Source organism: Hypanus sabinus, chromosome 17 (genome assembly GCF_030144855.1).
Source record: "Hypanus sabinus isolate sHypSab1 chromosome 17, sHypSab1.hap1, whole genome shotgun sequence".
In the NCBI taxonomy this organism is placed as follows: Eukaryota; Metazoa; Chordata; class Chondrichthyes; order Myliobatiformes; family Dasyatidae; genus Hypanus; species Hypanus sabinus.
The window spans coordinates 30,960,869-30,980,788 of NC_082722.1; the positions used below are offsets into that span (position 1 = coordinate 30,960,869).

At 43.0% G+C, this 19,920-nt stretch overlaps 1 protein-coding gene across 4 annotated transcripts in view; it reads left to right on the forward strand.

The window, feature by feature from the left end:
- bcar1 (BCAR1 scaffold protein, Cas family member) overlaps nt 1–19,920 on the forward strand; it is a 243,493-nt gene that overhangs the window by 148,685 nt on the left and 74,888 nt on the right. For all 4 annotated transcript variants that reach the window (XM_059992793.1, XM_059992792.1, XM_059992790.1 and 1 more), the window contains exon 2: nt 8,556–9,320. In XM_059992793.1, the coding sequence (XP_059848776.1) occupies nt 8,556–9,320 (765 nt within the window). The remainder of the gene's footprint in view (nt 1–8,555; nt 9,321–19,920) is intronic.

Genomic DNA, 19,920 nt, shown 5'->3' on the forward strand with positions numbered 1-19,920 from the left:
AAACAGCTACCCCGTGCTTTCTGTGCAGACCCAACTGAAGAACAGAGCATGGACTTGCCTAGGTCTCACCAAGCCACACAAACTGGGAGCATTGCTGGCAGTTGTCAGCCTGGTTTTGTTAATAGCGCATTTATGACCAGAGAGAGAATCTAGGTGAGGACTGAAGAGTAAATCACTACCTTGCATATGATGCCGTTTTATATCTGAGGCATTAGAACCATTGCTTGTTTTGGTGACTCGGGTCAAAGCTGATGACACTACTGAAAGCAAAGCGAGATGGATCCTGACATGCTGAAGGAAGAGATTGACAGAGATTTGCAAAGCAAACGTGATTTTCATTTGCTCCCGTGCCTTATATTTACCGCAGGTCACATTGTTTCGTTCCTTTCAAAAAGAAAGATGCCTGTCCATTGTAAAGATTCTTCATTAATGGAAATCATTACTTTTAAAGAAGCAACTATTTGAATTGTCAGGAGGATAAAAAGTGAGGCAGAGCTTGTGTTTATGCCACACTTTTCGTAACCTTGACATGCCAAGTAATTACCTCCTGAACAACAAGTACTTTCATGAGGTAACAGGTTTAGAAATAATTATTAGTGTCGATCATGTTGAGAGTATTTTTTCTAGTACTTTATTTACAATGCGTTCATTATCGTATGTTGCAATTCTCTAGCCTGGGCTATTGTTTTACTTCCTGGTGACCTGGGTTCAAGGTGGAAAAAAAACCCTTTTGTTGTGATAACACTAGAGCCAGCTTGGCAGTGACTTCGATGAACAGCAAATCCAATTCCACTATTCTCGGAATACTCACAGGAAGAAATGTCAAAGTTGGAGAAGATTTCTTGTCAGAGCTCTACCCTGTTAGGAAAGGTGTAAGGTAGCAATACTTCAGAACTGTGATTCCGTTCCCATTAACAAACAGCTCCCACTTTGTCCTCAGACTTGTGTTCAAGCCAGAACTTGCTGTTTTGGACAACTGTCTAAACCTTCTGTTGCTGACGCTTTCTGGTGTAGGTGAAGCTTTTAGCCCTCAATGGAGGACAGCACGGGATGGATATCGTTGTTGGCAGTGGAGCTGTGTAGCAGGAATTTGGAAATTACCTTTGGCAAGTCATTGAGTGTGAAACAGCTACACATTTGGATACAGTAACATTCTTATGTTGGTCTGCCTCTGTCATTAGTAGCAAATAACTACAATTCCTGAACTTATATTCTGATCAAGATATTAATTCAAAACAGCTTTGACTCAAAAATTTAACAGAATACTTTGTTTGATTTGTTGCTGGTATTGGACCTCCAGACCCACTCGCAGCACACCCCTCTGCCTCCACTTCTCACACCTTTCCCCACCCACAGTGAGGGCGATTTTGTATTGAACAAAGTCTCTCAAACTGCCTTGTCACCAGGTGTCTTAACTCAGTGAAGCCATTACTTGGGAAATATACAACATCAATATTTCTTCCATTGCACTGATTACTGTACAACTGTCGTAAACACAGTGTGCAATGCTCTTTGTCTCTCGAGCCTTCAGGAAGTGTACCTGGCTCTGACAAGAATGTTTCTTTTCCTGGAGTCTGGGTGCTTTCCTGATGTTGACCTCTGAGTTACCTCAGGCAAAATGAGAAGGAAAATCTGTCTTTGTTTAACCTTTTTTTTTTGTTGTTCTTCTGTTTGTGATGTGCACTTATTTTAGACTAATATGTGAACAACATGCTTATCAAAAAGCATCTTAATGCAGTCTTTGTGACCTTTGCTCTCTGGAAAATCAGTTTGAAGCCCTCTGAGCGAGACTGCAGCACCAAAGCGACACTGGAGACTGTTGTCTACTTTGCTTCACAGAGACACAGTTCTCCTGACAGCTCTCCAGCTGTAGGCTTCACCTTCCAATTCATGGACCGGATGACAACATCAGTAAAGGCAAAGGCACCACTGTTTACTGTATGGTTGGTGCACAGACATGGTCCCCAACCTGGAACACCTGGCGGTCGAGTGTTGTCCATTCTGTTCATCCTGGTGGCAGTGTACAATCCACCATTGGCAAACATCAGGCTGGCACTGAAGGGGTTGAGCACACCCTGATACCTTCCTGATCATTGTCAGGACGTCAACCAGGCTGGCTTGAATAAATCTCTGACCAACTACCACCAGCATCCTGCAGAACGCTACCGTGAAGAATGCTTACCGTATCATCTCGCAGTTTGGCAAGTCTAATTACCTGGCTGTGCTGCTACGCCCAGTGGATAGGAAGAGATTGACGACTGTAGTACCAACTGTGAGCACTGCAAAGGTGTGGTCAGGGGAGGGGGAGGATTAGGAGTGCTTTGAATTGGTAGACTGGACCATATTCAGGGATTCGTCTAATTTTTTATGTTATCTGGCCCTTCGAGCCATGCCATTCCAGCAACCTCACAATCACGATTAACCTAACCTCATCACAGAACAACTTACAAAGACCAGTTAAACTCCCTTATGTCTTCGGAACGCGGGAGGAAACAGGAGAATTCCAGGGGAAACCCACACATTCCGTAGGGAGGATGTACAAAGACTCCTTACTGAACAGTGCTGGAATTGTCTTCTGAACTCTGGAATGTCCCGAGCTGTAATAGTGTTGCGCTAACTACTACGCTACGGTACTTTGGATCTGAATGAATCATTGACTTCATCAAGACCGGCGTGGACACAGTCGTGCCTTTGCTAAAACACCAAACATATCCAAGCCAGAAACTCTGGATGAACCAGGAGATTCACTGAGGACGAAATCTGTGATGTCCAGAATCCTCCATGAAGTCCAAGCACGACTTAAAGAAGTTAGAGGGACACTTGAATGCAGAACAGCTGTAGCAGGGTTCTAGTGCCGATACTTACTAGAAGGCGAAACATAATAGCATAAATGTCAGTGGTACTTCACTCCCCAGTGATCTCAGTGCCTCTTATTCATGCTTCAAAAGGGGTAATAACACTGTCCCAGTGTAAATCCTCACAATATCTGATGACACTGATCTCTGTCTTGGAGGCTAGTGTCAGAACATCCTTAAAGAGGGTGAACCTGTGCAATGCATCAAGCCTCAACAGTGTACCTGGCCAGGTACTGAAAACCTGTATCGACCAACTTGCTGAGGAGTTCAAGGGTGTCGTCAGCCGCTCACTGCTGTGATCTGATGTTCCCACCTCCCTCAAATGGCAGCAATACACCGGTAGTTCACAGTGAACTGCCTCAATGACTACAGCCTGGTAGCACTTGTGACTATTGTCATGAAGTACTTTGAGAGGTTGGTTATGGCTAGTATTAACTCTTGCCTGAGCATGTTCCTGGACCGTCTGCATTTGCTGGAGACCTGTTGTTATGGTAGGCAAATTGCAATCTCATTGGCTTTGCCATTCTCCACTTTGGTGCACAAAGACAATATCAAAGCTGTTCAACACCTTCATCCTCTCAGTGATTTAGGAACAGCTTTTGCCCCTCCACCAACAGATATCTGATTGGTCCATGAACTCACAAACACTGCCTCATTATTCCTTTCTTTTTGTGCTATTTAATCGTTTGGTAATTTATTGTCATTTTGTGTCGTTGCACTCCACTGCTGCCGTAAGATGACAAGTTTCATATCATATAATCTGATTCTGGTAATTGCATTGTATTTAAATCCTTTGATGTAATGGAATAAGGTGTCATGATTGTGACAGTAGTGCTTCAGACAAGCACATGAACATGGAGGGATGTGGATCGTGTGCAGGTAGAAGGAATTAGTTGAACTTTATACTTGGTGCATTCATCAGGGACTGAAGGGCCTGTCCCTGGGCTGCAGTGTTGTAGAGTAATACAGCATACAACAGGCACCCCACCCAACAGGTCCATGCTGACCACACCTAGTCCCAGTTGTCCATGTTTAACAAATAATTCTCTAAATTCCTCCCCTATTCAAATAGCTCTCATACGTTGTAATTGTGGCTGCCTCGATCACTTCCTCCAGCACCTCATCTCAGGTACTCATTACCCTCCATGTAAAAAAAAAGTTATCTCTCCACTCTTGTGTCTGTGCCCTCTAGTTTTGGATTCCCTAGCCCTAGGGAAAAGATTATGACCATCCACATCCCTCATGATTTTATAAACTTCTGTGAGGTTGTTCCTTCATTCTCCTGCACTCCACAGTGCTGGTCTCTCCCTATAACTCAGGCCCTCTAGTCCAGACAGCATCATGAAAAGGGATAGATAAGAGAGGGGCAGGAAAGTTGTTTCCACTGGTAGGTGAGACTAGAACTAGGGGACATGGCCTCAAGGATCAGGGAAGTAGATTTAGGATGGAGATGAGGAGGAACTGCTTTTCCCAGAGGGTGGTGAATCTGTGGAATTCTCTGCCCAATGAATCAGGGGAGGCTACCTCAGTAAATATGTTTAAGACAAGGTTGGATAGATGTTTGCGTAGTAGGGGAATTAAAGGTTATGGGGGAAAGGCAGGTAGGAGGAGATGAGTCCAAGATCAGCCATGATCTTATTGAATGGCGGAGCAGGCTGGACGGGACAGATGGCCGACTCCGGCTCCTACTTCTTCTGTTCTTATGTCATCATCGTAAATCCCTTCTACACCTTTCTTGCTTGTCAGTGCCTTTTCTGTAACAGGGTGACCAAAACTGTACACGACACTCCCAAGATCTACAATGACTCGTATAACTGCCACATAATGTCCCTAAAGCTAAACTTGATGCCCTGGCTGATGAAGGCCATTCTGCTAAATGCCACCTTCACCACACGTCTGCTTGTGTGGTCACTTTCAGTAAACTGTGTACTTGTACTCCCAGTTCTTCTGTTCCATAACACTTATCAGTGCCCTGCCATTCACAGTGCCAGACCTATCCTGGTTTGACTGCTGAAAGTGCACCACTTCAGACTTATCTAAATTGAAATGCCTTTGCCATTCTGTAACCTGTCCCCCCAAGGTCTTTTTGTAGTTCGTTGTAACGTGTTTCACCATCAACAGGACCTCATCCTTTAGTATCCTGAGCAAACCTGCATATCATGCAATGTACATTCATATCAGAATCATTTGCGTATGTAACAAATAACATACATGGGTCCCATCTCTGGCCTTTGGGGCACTCTACATTCACAGGGCTCCAGTCAAAGAATCGACCTTCTGCCATCACCCTCTGCCTCCTATCAGTGAGCCAGTTCTGAATTCATTTTGCTATCCTTCTTGATTCTCATGCGACGTAGCCTTCCCGATCGGTCTGTCACTTAGTAAGGACTTTGACAAAAGTCCCATATTCTGTGATGCATGTTGTATGACTATGTGTGCATATATTCAATTAAGTGGGTGGAAAGTAGTTCCTTGACAGTTTGGTAACTGCTGGAAGTTCTTATCACTATAAATGCTTCTTCCACGGAACCAAAGAGGCCCTTAAGGACAAAGGACTAATTTTGAAGGAAGGACATTAATTTGCTGTTCTAATAGACTTGAACGTTATCTGTCAATTGATCTTCACTAAATGAAACAATGGATTGTTCTTAAAGGGGAATGTGCTGTGGTAAAACTGAGGGTTGATTAGTTTTTACAAGGAAATGGATTAATAGAGGAAATTGGGAAAGTTAGGAGACAATGTGACAAATAGCAGTGAATCCTATTGCTATCCACATTTCAGCTCTGCGCAGCTTTTCATGAATTTTATCATCACATGTTTACGGTTGGTGACTCAGATGGCAGGAGATGAATGTTCACTACAGGAAGCTACATGATGTTAGCTGGGCGTTCCTTGTTTCCTTGCCTTTTAATTGTTTTTTCACTGCAGGCAGGTCCAAACTATCATCCTTCTTCTAGATTAGGCTGATTTAATGTGGGGAAATGATTGTCACTGGTGTCCCAGAAGCACGCCATCAACAATATGATTGTAGTGCCGAAGTAGGTAGCCCCAATTACTCCTTCCTCTCTAATGGTGCAGTTTATGATTACGTGGCGATTCCTTGCATCAATGAGAAAATTAAGCATTGAGGAAAAGATAGTAACTTTTTGACTCATTCCTGTGCTGACTTAACTTCCCCACCTACTTAGTCACTTTTATCTCTGCACCATCGTCGGGGATTATTTCAAGAATCGAATTCTGTTTTACCTGATTTTTTTAAAAAAATATGTCTTACTAATTTTCCATTTATGCCTTTTAATTCTTCATGTCTCGCTCTGTGAAAGGCTGTTTGTAAATGATGTAAACACTCAGAATGCTAGAGAAACTCAGCAAGCCAAGCATCATCTATGGGAAAAAGTAAACGTTTGATGTTTGGGCTGGGACCCTTCATCAGGATTGGAAAAAAAAGACTAAGAAGGTAGGGGGAGGGCAGGGTGAAACTGGGGGAGGGGAGAAGTAAAGAATTGGGAAGCTGATAGGTGAAAGAGGTAAAGAGCTGGAGAAAGGGGAATCTGATAGGTGAGGGTAGAAGCCAAGGAAGAAGGGGAAGGAGCACCAGAGGAAGGTTATGGGCAGGCAAGGAGATAAGGTGAGAGAGGGAAATCGGAATGGGGCGGGGGGTATTACCAGAAGTTCAAGAAATCAATCCATCAGGCTGTAGTTTACCCTTCAGAATATAAGGTGTTACTCCTCCAACCTGAGAGTGGCCTCATCACGGCAGTAGAGGAGGCTGTGGACCGTCATGTCGGAATGGGAAGTAGAATTGAAGTGGGTGGCTACCCGGACGGAGATCCCGCTTTTTCTGGCTGACGGAGTGTGGGATCTCGCGGTGCTGGCTATTGTATATTAACTCTTCAATTCTGAGAGTCTGCTGTATCCAAGTAAGAGCACCTGTACTTCAGAAGCGATTTGCTGTTTTTTAAGCACTTTGGGGTGGATTGAAGCCCTCAGCATTAAAATGGAGTTTGTCAAGCATGCACAGGTGCAATGAAAGATCCTGCTGGCAGCAGTGTCACAGGCACATGGCATCAGATTCAAATCATTTGCAAAAAAAACTTAAATACAAATTTCACAAAAGTATGCAACGGACACCATTAAAACACAAATTAACAAAGTCCATTATGGTGTAAAGTGGTCAAAATAGTCATCGTGTTCCCATACTGAGGTAGAGATTAGGCTTGTGCAGGTTGGTTCAAGAACCGAATAGTTAAAGGAGAGTAGCTATTCCTGAACCTGTGGAGTGGAAATTCGTGCTCATGTACCTCCTGCCCGGTCGTGGCTGTGAGAGGAATGCATCACCAGGATAGTGTGGACCTTGACTGACGGATGTTGCACTATCTTTATAAAAGGCACTGTGTAAAAATGCAGGAAATCATAACCTCAAGAGATTCTGCAAATCCAGGACTGGAAGGGTTACAGTTAAAACGTCAACTATTTATTCCTCTACAAAGATGCTACCTGACCTGCAGAGTTCCTCTGATGTTTTCTGTCACCATATGACCATTAGACATAGGAGCAGAATTAGGCCATCTGGCCCATTGAGTTTTCTTTTTGATGGTTTGTACGATTTGTTCTTTTTTTTGACATTGGATATATGACTGTCTTTATGGTGTGGGTTTTTTTGTGCTTTTTTGTTTTGTGGCTGCCCGCAAGAAGACTAATCCCAAGGTATACAAACTTTGATAACAAATGCTGCACCTTGAACTTCAAAGCGGTATGGCATGGACTGGATGGGCTGAAGGGCCTGTTTCTGTGCTGTGGCTTTCTATGACTCTAAAAGGTGAAGGATGGAGGAGGTCTGGAGTGTAATTTAGTGGGTTGGGAGGGGTTTGAGTCAGGAGTGGAGCATTGGATTAGTATATTAGTGTAGGATGATGGAGCTCATGATTGGCTGTGGCAAAATAAGATGTGCCACGATTGGGTCGGAAGGCTTTGGGTTCATGATTGGGCATACAGTACATCCTGAAGGTGACTGACAGAGTAAAACATGTATGGGCCCTCTTGTTTGCTCTAAGTTCAGCACAAAAGGGCTCTGTTTTCCATAGAGTTTTGCTTCTACTGAAGTGGCCCAGGTCTGTTACGTCTTTGCAGATGGAATTGAATTTACCAGAAATGGTGTTCAGATATGGTTGCATGTCATTGGATGTAATTTAATGTAACAGGCATCTCTGCTCGGGCGTGTGCACCTTATTCACTGAGGACCTTGAAGCAATTTGGTGACTTTGCAAAAGGTGCATTAAGGGCAATCAATTTTCTGATCAGATCTGTCCCACGGTACACACTTAACCCCTTGGACTGGTGAGATAGGTAATTATCACGTTGTAGACATAGGGTTGTCCAGCACAGAAACTGGCTCTTCAAAACCCCCTTGTCCATGTTATGTGGAAAAATATTTACCTACTTGTAGATTTCAGTATGGCTAGTTATAAGGGATCTGCTCTAGTTTTTTCACTAGTAACACAAGAAAACATCATAAATGAGACAAGTTGAAAATTAATTATCTAAGCGGTTTAAAACCAGTATTTTTAAAATTTATTCATGCAATTATTTGATTTGAAATTTTGTCTAGAAGAACATGTACTGTAATCAAGGTTTGTGCATGCAGGTCATGCCAATTATATCAGACAAGCTTTTTTAACTCTTAACTATTTTCCTTCCAGAATGTACTGGCTAAAGCCTTGTATGACAATGTGGCTGAATCACCAGATGAACTGACGTTTCGCAAAGGGGATATCATGACGGTTTTGGAACGGAACACGGGAGGCTTGGATGGCTGGTGGCTTTGCTCGCTACATGGACGGCAAGGTATCGTGCCCGGAAACCGGCTAAAGATCCTGGTGGGAATGTATGAGAAAAAGCAGCCGAGTTCCAGCCCGGCACAACAGTCCCCACAATCACAACAGCCTTACCAACAACAGAATGTTTACCAAATGCCATCCCAATCCTCACAGTATACAGCTATGCATCCTGCTTACCTGCCCCAGGGAGACAACGTCTATATGATGCCCTCATCAAACAAAGTACAGCAGAGCTTGTATCAGGTTCCTCCTGCGCTGCAGAACCAGTCGAACAAGTACCCAGCTACCCCAACAAAGCAACAGCAGCAGACCTTGTATCAGAAGACAGCAGCTCAAGGCCATTTGACCCAGCCCATGAACCCAAACCAGGAGATTTATCAGGTCCCTCCATCTCTGAGTCAATCCCAGGACATCTATCAGGTACCATCCAAGAGTCCACCTCAGGATATCTATCAGGTGCCCCCATCCATGGGTCCTGGACAGGATATCTACCAAATACCTCCATCCATGAATCCAGTCCAGGACATCTACCAAGTGCCCCCTTCCATGAATCCAGCCCAGGACATCTATCAGGTACCTCCTTCTCTGGAAAAGAGGAACTGGGAAGGAACAAAGCCAGTCGGAAAGGTAAGTGAACTGCACAAGCCCATGTGGCACATCTCACAAAGCATCTTCTGCCATTAATGCATGTGGGGAATGTATGAAGTAAATTCCTGCATTTATCTCTCCATATCTTCCTGTTGGTGAGGCTTAGAAATTTTGATATGGGAACAGCTCAGGATGATCAGTGAGAGATCCGTCACAGTAATGCAGACGAAAAGGCGTCTGATGGCTTGACCTTGTAAGTGGAGTGACACATGATGGTGTTAGAAATGATCAAGTTTAAGCCACTTTCTCCACTTGCACTGTTTTGTTTATGTGGAGAATCTCTGGAATTCACTTCTCTGGGGCTGTGGAGGATGGATCACTGGAAGTATTTAAAGAGGGGGTAGATTTATGAAAGAATGACAAATTTAAGGTGGTGGGGAACTGACAGCAAAGAGGAAATGAGGCCTGGGGTACATCAGCCTTGATCATATTGGATGCAGTGCCAGCCTGTGGGGTTCCTATTGTCTTGTGCTCTGGAGCATCAGTAATCAACAGCCAACTTTCTTTCAGCTTGCCTCAAGGCTTGATTGGTGCAGGAAGTGCCTTTAAATTATTAAGATACAAAATATATGAGGAAGTTGATGGAACATTTAGCTATATGGACTACAACAAAGGCAACTAAAGCCAAGAAGAGTTGATGTTCTGGAATTAGTTGAAAAACAATTAAAAAGGCAGAAAATGAGTTTGGGATGGATAGGAACTTTTCTGGAGAGAGAAACAATTGAAAGATCCAAGGAGAACAATTTAATAGTGACCTTTTCCTGTTCTTAAAAAAAAATTCTCATCAGTCTCCCGGGTATGGTTTACTATATTGACTCAGAGGGTTACCCAACAAGATGAGTTAGCACACTGTTACAATAAGAAAATGATGAAGCAGTTCTAAGTTAATGAGTTTTTCATTTGAAATGGATTCATCCCCCCCCTCACTATTGGGCTCCAGTAACTCTTGACTAGCCAATTATCCTTGATCATCCCATCCGTATTTAGTAATGTTATGGAAGGATATTGAGCTTTAATACAATTTCCTTTTATTGTTTACATTGTAAAGAGGTTCCTGTTGAAGAGATTCCCTCTTTATGGAGTAAACTGATCCTATGACAAGTTGGTAGTAAATTAGGTTTCCAATGTGCACACAGTTTTTAACAAGCAGAACATTGTGGCATTTGCTCATCTTTAAACACCGTTTTCAGATCGTACCAGCTCACTGCATAATGATAATTCTCTTCATTTATCAATACACACCCTGCTCCTTCAGTAATTATCTTGCATTTGTCACATCTAGTTACTGACAGTCCTGCACTAGAAATTCTCCATGTTCGGGCTAACGATTTGGAACATTTCCAATTGAATCTCCAGCACTTAGTAAATTGCATTATTACTCATATACCTGCAGGTGGAAAAGGTAATTGCAGGAGAGTCCCAAGAGCAGTGGGCATTTAATGCCCAAAGTGCAGCCAACTTTCTTGCCTTAAACAAATTAGAAGTGTCTTTTAGCTCCCTGATCCTAATTTTCACTTAGAGAAAAGTACAAAGTCTAGTCTGAACCAAAAGGACCATTGCCAGCAGCCAGCTGGTGCAGAAGCACACCGTGTTAATGGGAAATAGTTGGTAATATGGTTCATTTAATGTCACAAACAGATGGGGACTTGCAACACTCTGCAACAGTAATACATTGCTCATTATGTTTTAAGATCAGGGCGGTTGAATTATTGTGCTTTTGTTCCTTTTATGCTATGTAACTAAAGGTCAGGCTGTTGAGATTCCCATGAACTGTCTGTCCATTCAAGTTAGAATCAAACACGCGTTCAGATTTGGATTTTAGTTTTAATGCCAAAGTTTCCCCCTACCAGGAGAAACAACTGAAGTGTTCCAAATCTGTTAGCCTACAGAATATGGAGAATTTCCAGTAGAGGGGTATTTGTAATCAGGTGAGACAGATTTAAGATAATTGCTGAAAAAACTGGGTGTAAGGTTTGCTAAATATGGACAACTGCTTTCAAATAGCAAGCTGTTATGATTTGAAATATACTTCTTGAAAGTGCAGTGTATGTAGGTTCATTAGAAATTTTTAAAAAGGGTATTGGGTGTGTACCTGTAAACAGACTGTTAGCAGGATAATGAGGGAGGAGCAAGTCAGCAGAGTTAATTAATTAGCTGTAAAGAGACAGTATAGACCTGATGGGTTGAATGGCCTAGGACTGTTTGATTCGGGAACATGTTATAATGGGATATTTTCTTTTTTTATTATTATAAAAGTTTATGTAGAATCATGACTTCAGCTTCATGTGGGAAGGCATAATAGCAGGTTTCCATCCCAAACCGATGGGCCTTCTGTGCCATGGGTCCAGTGGTGGGGTGAGCCGTCAACTGAACTCATGTGACAGGTTCTCATGTTGTGCTACTGAATCAATTCAGAAAACGAACAGAAACGACGATCAGCATTTTCTAAAACAAACGGACAGACACATTCCCAAAGACCTGATCACACAAACATAGCCCAGAGTTTGAACCCATGAAGTGCGGTTACACTAAAGTGGCGCATTTGCACGATGGTTTCAATTTATGTTATGGAAGTGCCCAACATTATAATTTTGTGGGGTGCTGCAAAGGATGAGGGGTGGGACAGTGGTGGTGTGGTTAGTGCCGTCGCCTTACAAAGCTGGTGATCACCGAAAAGGGTTTGATCTCCATTGCTCTCTCAATAGAGTTTGTACATTCTCCCCACGATAGTGTTGTTTTCCTCTGGGTGCTCTGGTTTCCTGCCATATTGCAAGAGACAATATTGTAAGGGAGAGTGAGTTACAAGCAGGCTCTGTTTGCACCAGAAGCGTGACGACGTTTGTAGGCTGCCCCCAGCACAATCTCGTGTTGGTTCTTGATGCATTTCACTGGATGTATATCTGACAAATAAAGCTAATTTCTATCTCTTTAAGCTGGGGTGATATCCTTTTTTACTTCAGATAATACATTGAGCTATTACATACATATAACAACTGATTGGAGACACATGTGTCCTGCTCTTCTAGTTTGTCTCTGCTCTTTACCTCTTAAAGTATACTCTGGGGCTGTTCCCCATGTCCCCATACTCAACCACCTCCTCACCCTGCGTTGAACCTGGGTATTGAATTTTGTTCATTAGGCACTTTATTTTCATTGCAGACTTGGGACTCCTGGGGAAGCAAGGGGAGAAATTTGGTAGATTTATTTGATCACATTCTGCAAAAGCAGATGAGCAAACCACAGACCTGAATCCAGGCAGCTGCACGTAAATAACTCAAATGTTGTGCAGCTAGATGCTCATTGAGATTATATGCTGTCAAACTGAAGACAATTTATTGGGTTAAAATGGATCAAATTTCAACAGAACCTTTTTAGATTTGGAAATATTGTCAAGCTGCTCTATGCACTAATCCATTGTGTAGAATGAAATTGGGAAATTCCAGATATTCTAAATCATAAAACATAGATTAGGTAAATTCAATAATATAAAGACTTGAGGATATTTTTAAAAATGTGTGTTTAGTGAATTTAATAGTTTAGATTTCTTCATTGAATTTTCATCAAAGACACAGGTTTCTTGTTGTTAGACAGTAAGGCATTTTATCAACTTTTTGAGTAGGTTAGGTTTATGGATCCATACCATCCAGCTAAATAAAAGTTTCATTTTCCTGTTCAACTGGTAATTGCCTTGTTGAAATTTGCCATTTGAAGTTGATGATTTAGTTTTAATGATCTTAATGTTTGTATGACCATCTGTTGTGTAAACTAATCATTTTGTATCGTTAGCTAGTTGAGCTCCTCTTCGTGGCTGAGACTGGCGTGCTTTTGTCTTGGTTCTGTGAGTTCTGAGGTGGCTGATGAGGCTAGTGTAGGAACCACAGACTCTGCCAGAAGTAGACCAGAGGTGGTATGATAGGGTGGATGGGAGGGTGAGTTTGGAGGTGGGACACTCCTGTGGGCTCTCGGCAAAAGGAGTTGAGATTCTCACTACACCTCCATTTTTGGCCGTTCTTGGTTGGGGATTCCTAGGAATGAATCAGTGATATTATTCCAGTTGGGAAAGGAGGCTTTTTCATTTTCTCTATTTACTTGCCTTAACAGAGCTTGGAATGGAGAATGTTTTGCAGGAGCTGTGTATTTGGGTGTGTGAATAAAGTGGCCTGCCAAAGGAACTAACTGAGTGATTAGAATCGCCTTTGGTTGAGATGCTGCCTGAGAAAGGACTCTGATGTTGATTTGCTTTTCCCTGCCAGTGGATTTGGAGAGGCTGTTGATGGCCTCTCTCTGGTGTTTGGAGACAGCTACTGGTGGTTGTCCATGTGTTGTGTTGTCCAGTAGACCATGAGCTTTGTGATGTGTATGAGACCTTGATCTTCAAATACCAATTTCCTCAAGACACCCTAAGGTTGTCCTGATGCACTGAAGGCACTGCAGTCTGATTTTGCTGAGGAGTAGCTCCCGAGAAATAGGAGGTGGTCAAGTCAGGAGCCGTTATTATTGGGAGGTGGTGATGAGCAAAGTGGTTAGCTTGGTTGCGGACTCTTGTGTAAGGCCCATTACTCCTTGTGCATCAGTGAATGAGCCAATGACAACTCAGAGATTGACTTCCAAACATATGATTCAGAAGGGGTTGACTGCATTCTCTGGATGGTCTTGTTCTGGAGTGGGAGTGCCGTGGGGTGAGGGTTTCCCATTTGTCCTGTAAGTCGTTCTCGTTCTGGCAGGAAGCTTGTAGGGTGGTGAACTGCAACATAGGAATAAGAAAGATTGAGTAAAGTGTTGAGGCAATGGGGAAGCCTTGCTTGACAACACTGAGATTTGGACCTGTTTGATTAACTTTTATAATTGCTCCAAAGATGGGCTCGATAAGAGACCGTGGGTTTCTGGGACGAGCAAATTTATTCAGTACTGCCTCTTCCACACCTTTTAATCGTTGGAGACATCTGGCAAACGTGGTGCTGTGAAGCGCAGCGTGTTTAAAGCGCTAACCCTGTAAAGAGACGCATTATGCTGGGTCCGGCTGACGAAGCTTCATTGCTCCAGGCAGAGGCGCACTAAGTTTTCAGATCCCGCCCTTTCTTAATCAGGCAAGTGATGTGAGTCAGCTCGGTTTTGACGCAACTTTATCGACAAAACCCTGCAGCCGACCTAAGGGCACTGTTGGAGGTGTGGCAGGCAGAAATACCAAGCTGCAAACAACATCTGCCTGTAAATCTCGTTAAAATGAAGATAGATTAAAAAATGCATGTTTTGCAGTGGGTGTGTCTGATCTTGTGTATTTTATACTGTGTGTTTGTAAAGATGATGTATACAGAACGTTAAAGACAGAATGGAGATGCTTCAGGTTTGGTGAGCTTGCAGCTGACAGAGTTTGGTGTTCAGCTGATTTACATTTAATTATCCTGTACTTTCCTGAAGAGCTTACCTTGCATTTATAGGGAGAAATAAGATCAGTTTCTGTTTCTTCTGCTCTTTAGGCTATTCGGTGCTGCACAGTAGACTGGTGAGTCAGGCATCCAGCTCTGCTTGCGTATCTGTGACTGCCTCAGCATTGTCAATAGTTGGCCTGTATTTTATACGCAAGATCCTTTTGGTGCATCCTGCTGGAGCACACACGGAAGGAGTTGTGTTTTTTTTTGTGGCAGCAGTGCAGTGCGATTCATAAAATTACTACAGTACTGTGCAAAAGTGTTAGACACCCTGGCTATATATTTGTACTGATGAAGGGTGTCAGCCCGAAACGTTGACTGTACTCTTTTTCCATAGCTGCTGCCTGGGCTGCTGAGTTATTCCAGCATTTTGTGTGTGTTGCTTGGATTTCCAGCATCTGCAGATTTTCTCGTTTGTGATATATATCTGCCTTCAACTTTTCTACAATTGCTTTCCATCCCTCTGAGACTACTACACTCTTTTTAATTCACACCTCTCTCACTGATTCTCACTGTTCTGACATTGCAGAGCCCTGCCCCATTTTCTTAGCCCCAGGCCACGAATTAGCAAATCCTGAGCCAGCACAGCACAGTGTGACACATATTGCCTCAAATAGGAAGACCATTTTTGTGAAAATGGCAGAGAAAATAATGTTTTGCGACACTTTCTCAACACCTTTAATCCCCTTTAAGGAACAGCTGAGTAAGTTTTTTTTCAAAATAAAAGACCTTTGCAATTAATTGAGAAAAGATTTTGTGACTAGTAGGAGAGCTCTTTGTTCTGCTGACACATGTCTGATGCCATATGCAGCAAGTAAAATTGATTAAAGGCTTTTACTATGCTGTAGCTTGGACTGGGTTTATATTCTATTGAACATTGAGGATTACGTAGAGTCTAATTGAGGTAATTAAGATGATCAAAGGGGACGATAAGATGGATAGAGAGACAATTTCCTCTGCTGAGGTTATTGTGAAGTGGAAATCACATAAATTTGAAAGTAGAGTTATACCATTCAGGGACTGTTGTCAGAATAGATATCTTCAATAAAAAGGAAATCTGGAACTCGAGCATCGAGGCTAGAAATTGATTAACAGCCTGAGAGCTGAGATGGACAAGTTTTTGTTGGGGTAAGCGGTTAAAGATTGTGAGACTAATGGAGTGGAACACATTGCAGGAGTTGAGTCATTCAGCCAGTCATCAGGTACCCATTTATACAAATCTCTTACTCCAGTATCTGGTCCATATACCTTCTTGTTTAAAGTGTTTGTTTGGATACTGCTTAAACCTTTTGACTGGTGGTGTGTTCCACATTCTTTGGGGGTGAAAAAAATTCTTCCCTCGGCTCCCTGAATCTCTTGTCTTGCACCATGCCATAAACGTGTGCCGCCTAGTTTTATACACATTTTCTACGGAGAAAGGTTTCCAACTATGTAACCCTCCGGACCTAGTGTACCTGACTCCGATCCTCGCTTCAGGAAGGACAAACCCAGCCTGTGCGCTGTCTCCTCGAGGCTGAATGTGCCATCCTAGGGAACAGACTGGTGACTTGACTGTGCACCCTGTCCAGTGTGACCAGTGCAGGACGTGAGCAGCAGCTGTGCCCTAAAATAGTTGTGCCATTAGGACCTTGTTCTTGTATTCTGTGCCCCGTGTAATGAAGGCAAGTTCTTGATTACGGGCTGTCAGTGATCTGTGGACTTGTACACCAAGCTTCCTTTTTTTCCTCATAGTTCCCTCAGGCCCTACCATTCATTGTTTCTGTTCTATATTAATTCCACCAAGCTTTATTACTGCACATTAATCAGGACTGAATTTCCCCTGCCATTGCTCAGCCCATCTCACTAATGTCAATTGTTAGAGGCCTAAGGTTGCCTCATCACTATCATAAATGGCAACAATTTTTTGTTAACTGCAAGCACATTAATCATACCTTCCTAAGTCATATAATGTACAGTATATTGTATAACACTCTACCAATCCCTGTGGTACATCACTCGTCTCAGACTTCCAGTCACAAAAACAACTCTTAATCATCATGTCTGGCCTCATATTACAAAGCAAATTTTGGATCCAGTTATGCAACTTGTCCTATGGGCCAGTCTCCCGTGTTATCTTATCAAAGGCCTCACTGAACTCTATGGGGACTGTCACCAGCACTACTCTCAACAATGTATTTTGTACCTTTTCAATTAGTTTATTGAAGTTGGTCATATAAGGTCTCCTCCGAACAAATCATGCTATTTCTGATTAATCCCTGTCTTCCCACGTGTGGAATAATCCTGTTCTTAAGAAATTTTTCCAATAACATCTCTACCACTGATATTAGACTCTTAGACCTGTTTAAATTTCCTGCTAACCTTCTTGAATAAGATTGAGATGCAGTGTAGCTGTGGTGGATCAGACTTGGGCGGGATGAATGGCTTAATCCACTTGTATGATTCTACTTTGAAATGGAATATGGCTTTAACGGTAACTTCCTGACGTGGCCAGAGGCTGTGGAGTTCGATGCTCAGATGCACCTATGCGTTGCTATCTTCTGTACTTGCTTCTTTCTTGGGTACACAACATCTTGCCCTGGACTGGTCACAATACAGACTACTCACAGAGGTATAACATCTACTGCTCCATCCCCTCTCTAAGCCATATCCCTCCTGTTGAGCTCCTCATCGGCCCCTGCCAGAGCTCTCCACTGCTTCTCCCACCCTGTGGATCTCTTGTGTTCTTCCCCCACTCACTGGTTGTGGATTAGTTGGTGAAATGCTGTAGTTCTGCTTCAGAATGATTATCAATGTCCTCATGTCATGGCCCACTGATTCTAATACTTTGGTGGAGGGATCAATATGAGGTAGCTCTTTGGCTGCTGACTAATGTATAAGCACTTGAGGAGTTCATTCACTCACACAAGATGTTGCTGTGTTTTATCAGGCTGCATTCGTGGAAGATGAATCTGTCAAGTCACCAGAAGCCATGGTTGATTGAGACATTAGAGAATGTGCCTCTGCCAGGGGAATTGAAATGTGATTCGTGAATTTGCTTCCTTACTAATTTGCTGCCTTGGAGAGGGGAGCAGACAACTCCAGCCTCTCAGTAAGGCAGCTGGTAACTTACGGCACACAGTTACGTTTTGGACTATAAATTATATTTCACATTACCGAGACCTCTCCATTAATGACGAGCAAAATAACCTCAGAGTGTCCTCTACAAGATGCCTGAGGTTTTATGACTGAAGTGTATGAAATAGCAGGTAGTTTTATTGCCTTTCAGAGCACTGGATGCCTCCCAGATATTTACTGCATTTGAAATGGGCTGATGGAAACCCCAGAGTGGTAGCTATCCTGGTCAATGAAGCATTAACGCTAACATTCCCCACCCCAATCCCTGACAGAATGAGTTGGAGAAAGAACCTGAGAACATAACCATAGGATATAGGAGCGGAATTCAGCCCATCAAGCCTGCTCTGCCATTTGATCATGGCTGATTTGTTTTCCCATTTGTTTTCCCCTGCCCTTATTAACCAATAACTTATCATCCTCCTCTTTAAATATGCCCACTGACTTGGTCTCCACAGCCACATTCCACAGATTTCACCACCCTCTGGCTAAAGAAATTCCCCTTCACCTCCATTTTAAAGGGATGTCCTTCTGTTCTGAGGCTGTGCCCTCTGGTCCAAGACTCCCTCACTATAGAAAATATCCTCTCCACATCCATTACATCAAGGTCTTTCAATTCTTGATATGCTTCAGTGAGATTCCCCCTTTATTCTTCTGAACTGCAGTGAGTTCAGGTCTAAAGCCATCAAACACTCCTCATATGTTAACCCTTTCTGTCCTGGTATTCTTGTGAATTCCTCTGGCCTCTCTTCAATGCCATTACATTCTTTCTTAGATAAAGGGCTTGATACTGCTCACAATACTCCAGACACGGTATAACAAATGCCTCATAAAGCCTTGGTATTACATCCTTGTTTTTATATTCTAGTCCTCTGGAATTAATGCACACAAGACTTGGGGGAATTTTGGGTGGGTTTAGGTGGCAGTGGTAGACACCCAGAGAAAACTTTGTAACTACAAGAGAATAGAGGTTTATGGAACTGGTGAATGACTTTCACTTTACAGTTTTGTGAAAGTTGGATGAACTTTTACCAAGAGACAATCCTGGCTTTGATTTGGCAAAGGCTCTCGATTGTAACCGGGAGTTTAGGCATGGAAATTTTGGTAACACAGAAGTAAATTGTTGGACTGCAGCCAACTTTGCAGTAGGCTCCTCAGTTCGTCGGTTTCTCAGTGCTGAACGAGCTGGTTTCAGCTCTGCTCCAGAGGTGGAGGACAGGAATAAGAAGCTTGTTTGTACTGTCTCTGAGTATGTAGATGCTCCAACCACATGCTGCCTGTGGACAGTTCTCATGCAGTGGGATAGTCAGTATCACACACAGGGGTAAGACAGTGGAGGGTGGCCACCCTCCATACACAGCTGTCTTGATGACCGGATTCATTGAAACAACTGGCAAATTTAGCTGAGAAAAAGGAGCAAAAAAGTGAAGTGTTGCAGAGGGTGAGCAGAATGAAACCATTATTTTGAAATGAGCTGTAAATTCTGTAGATTTATTTCAGGTCTCTGGCATTACGATCATGAAGTTCTGCTCTTCAGTGCTTTTGACCTTGAATCTACATTCTGGTACGAATGGGTGTAATACTCCAACCCATTCATCGTTGAGTGAGTGGGAGGGGACCTGCTGTTGACCCACAAGTTGTGCTTGGGTGAGGCAGGGCTGTACTGGTGTCCCAATCTGCCTGCTGGTGGTCCACCTTGCGGTTTGGAGCTTGCTGGACCACGACCTCCCTTCAGCCTTCTCTCCCTTTTATGGAGACATGTTTAGGGCATATAGGTGATGCTTTGGTGAGGCACCTGACATATTTTTGATACAGAAGTCTGAACTTATTCACCACTTCTATGTAAAATATTTGAATCTATTTGGGCATGGTGAATAACATTGGAATTTGCCCTAAGTCGTAGAGCTATAGAATTTATACAGCACAGAAACTGGTCTCCTTAGCCCTCAGAGTCCGTACCAACACTAACCACCCACTGATGTTAATTGCACTCCCCACAGCCCTATCGGTTCCACCCAGATAAAACACAACTGGGGCAG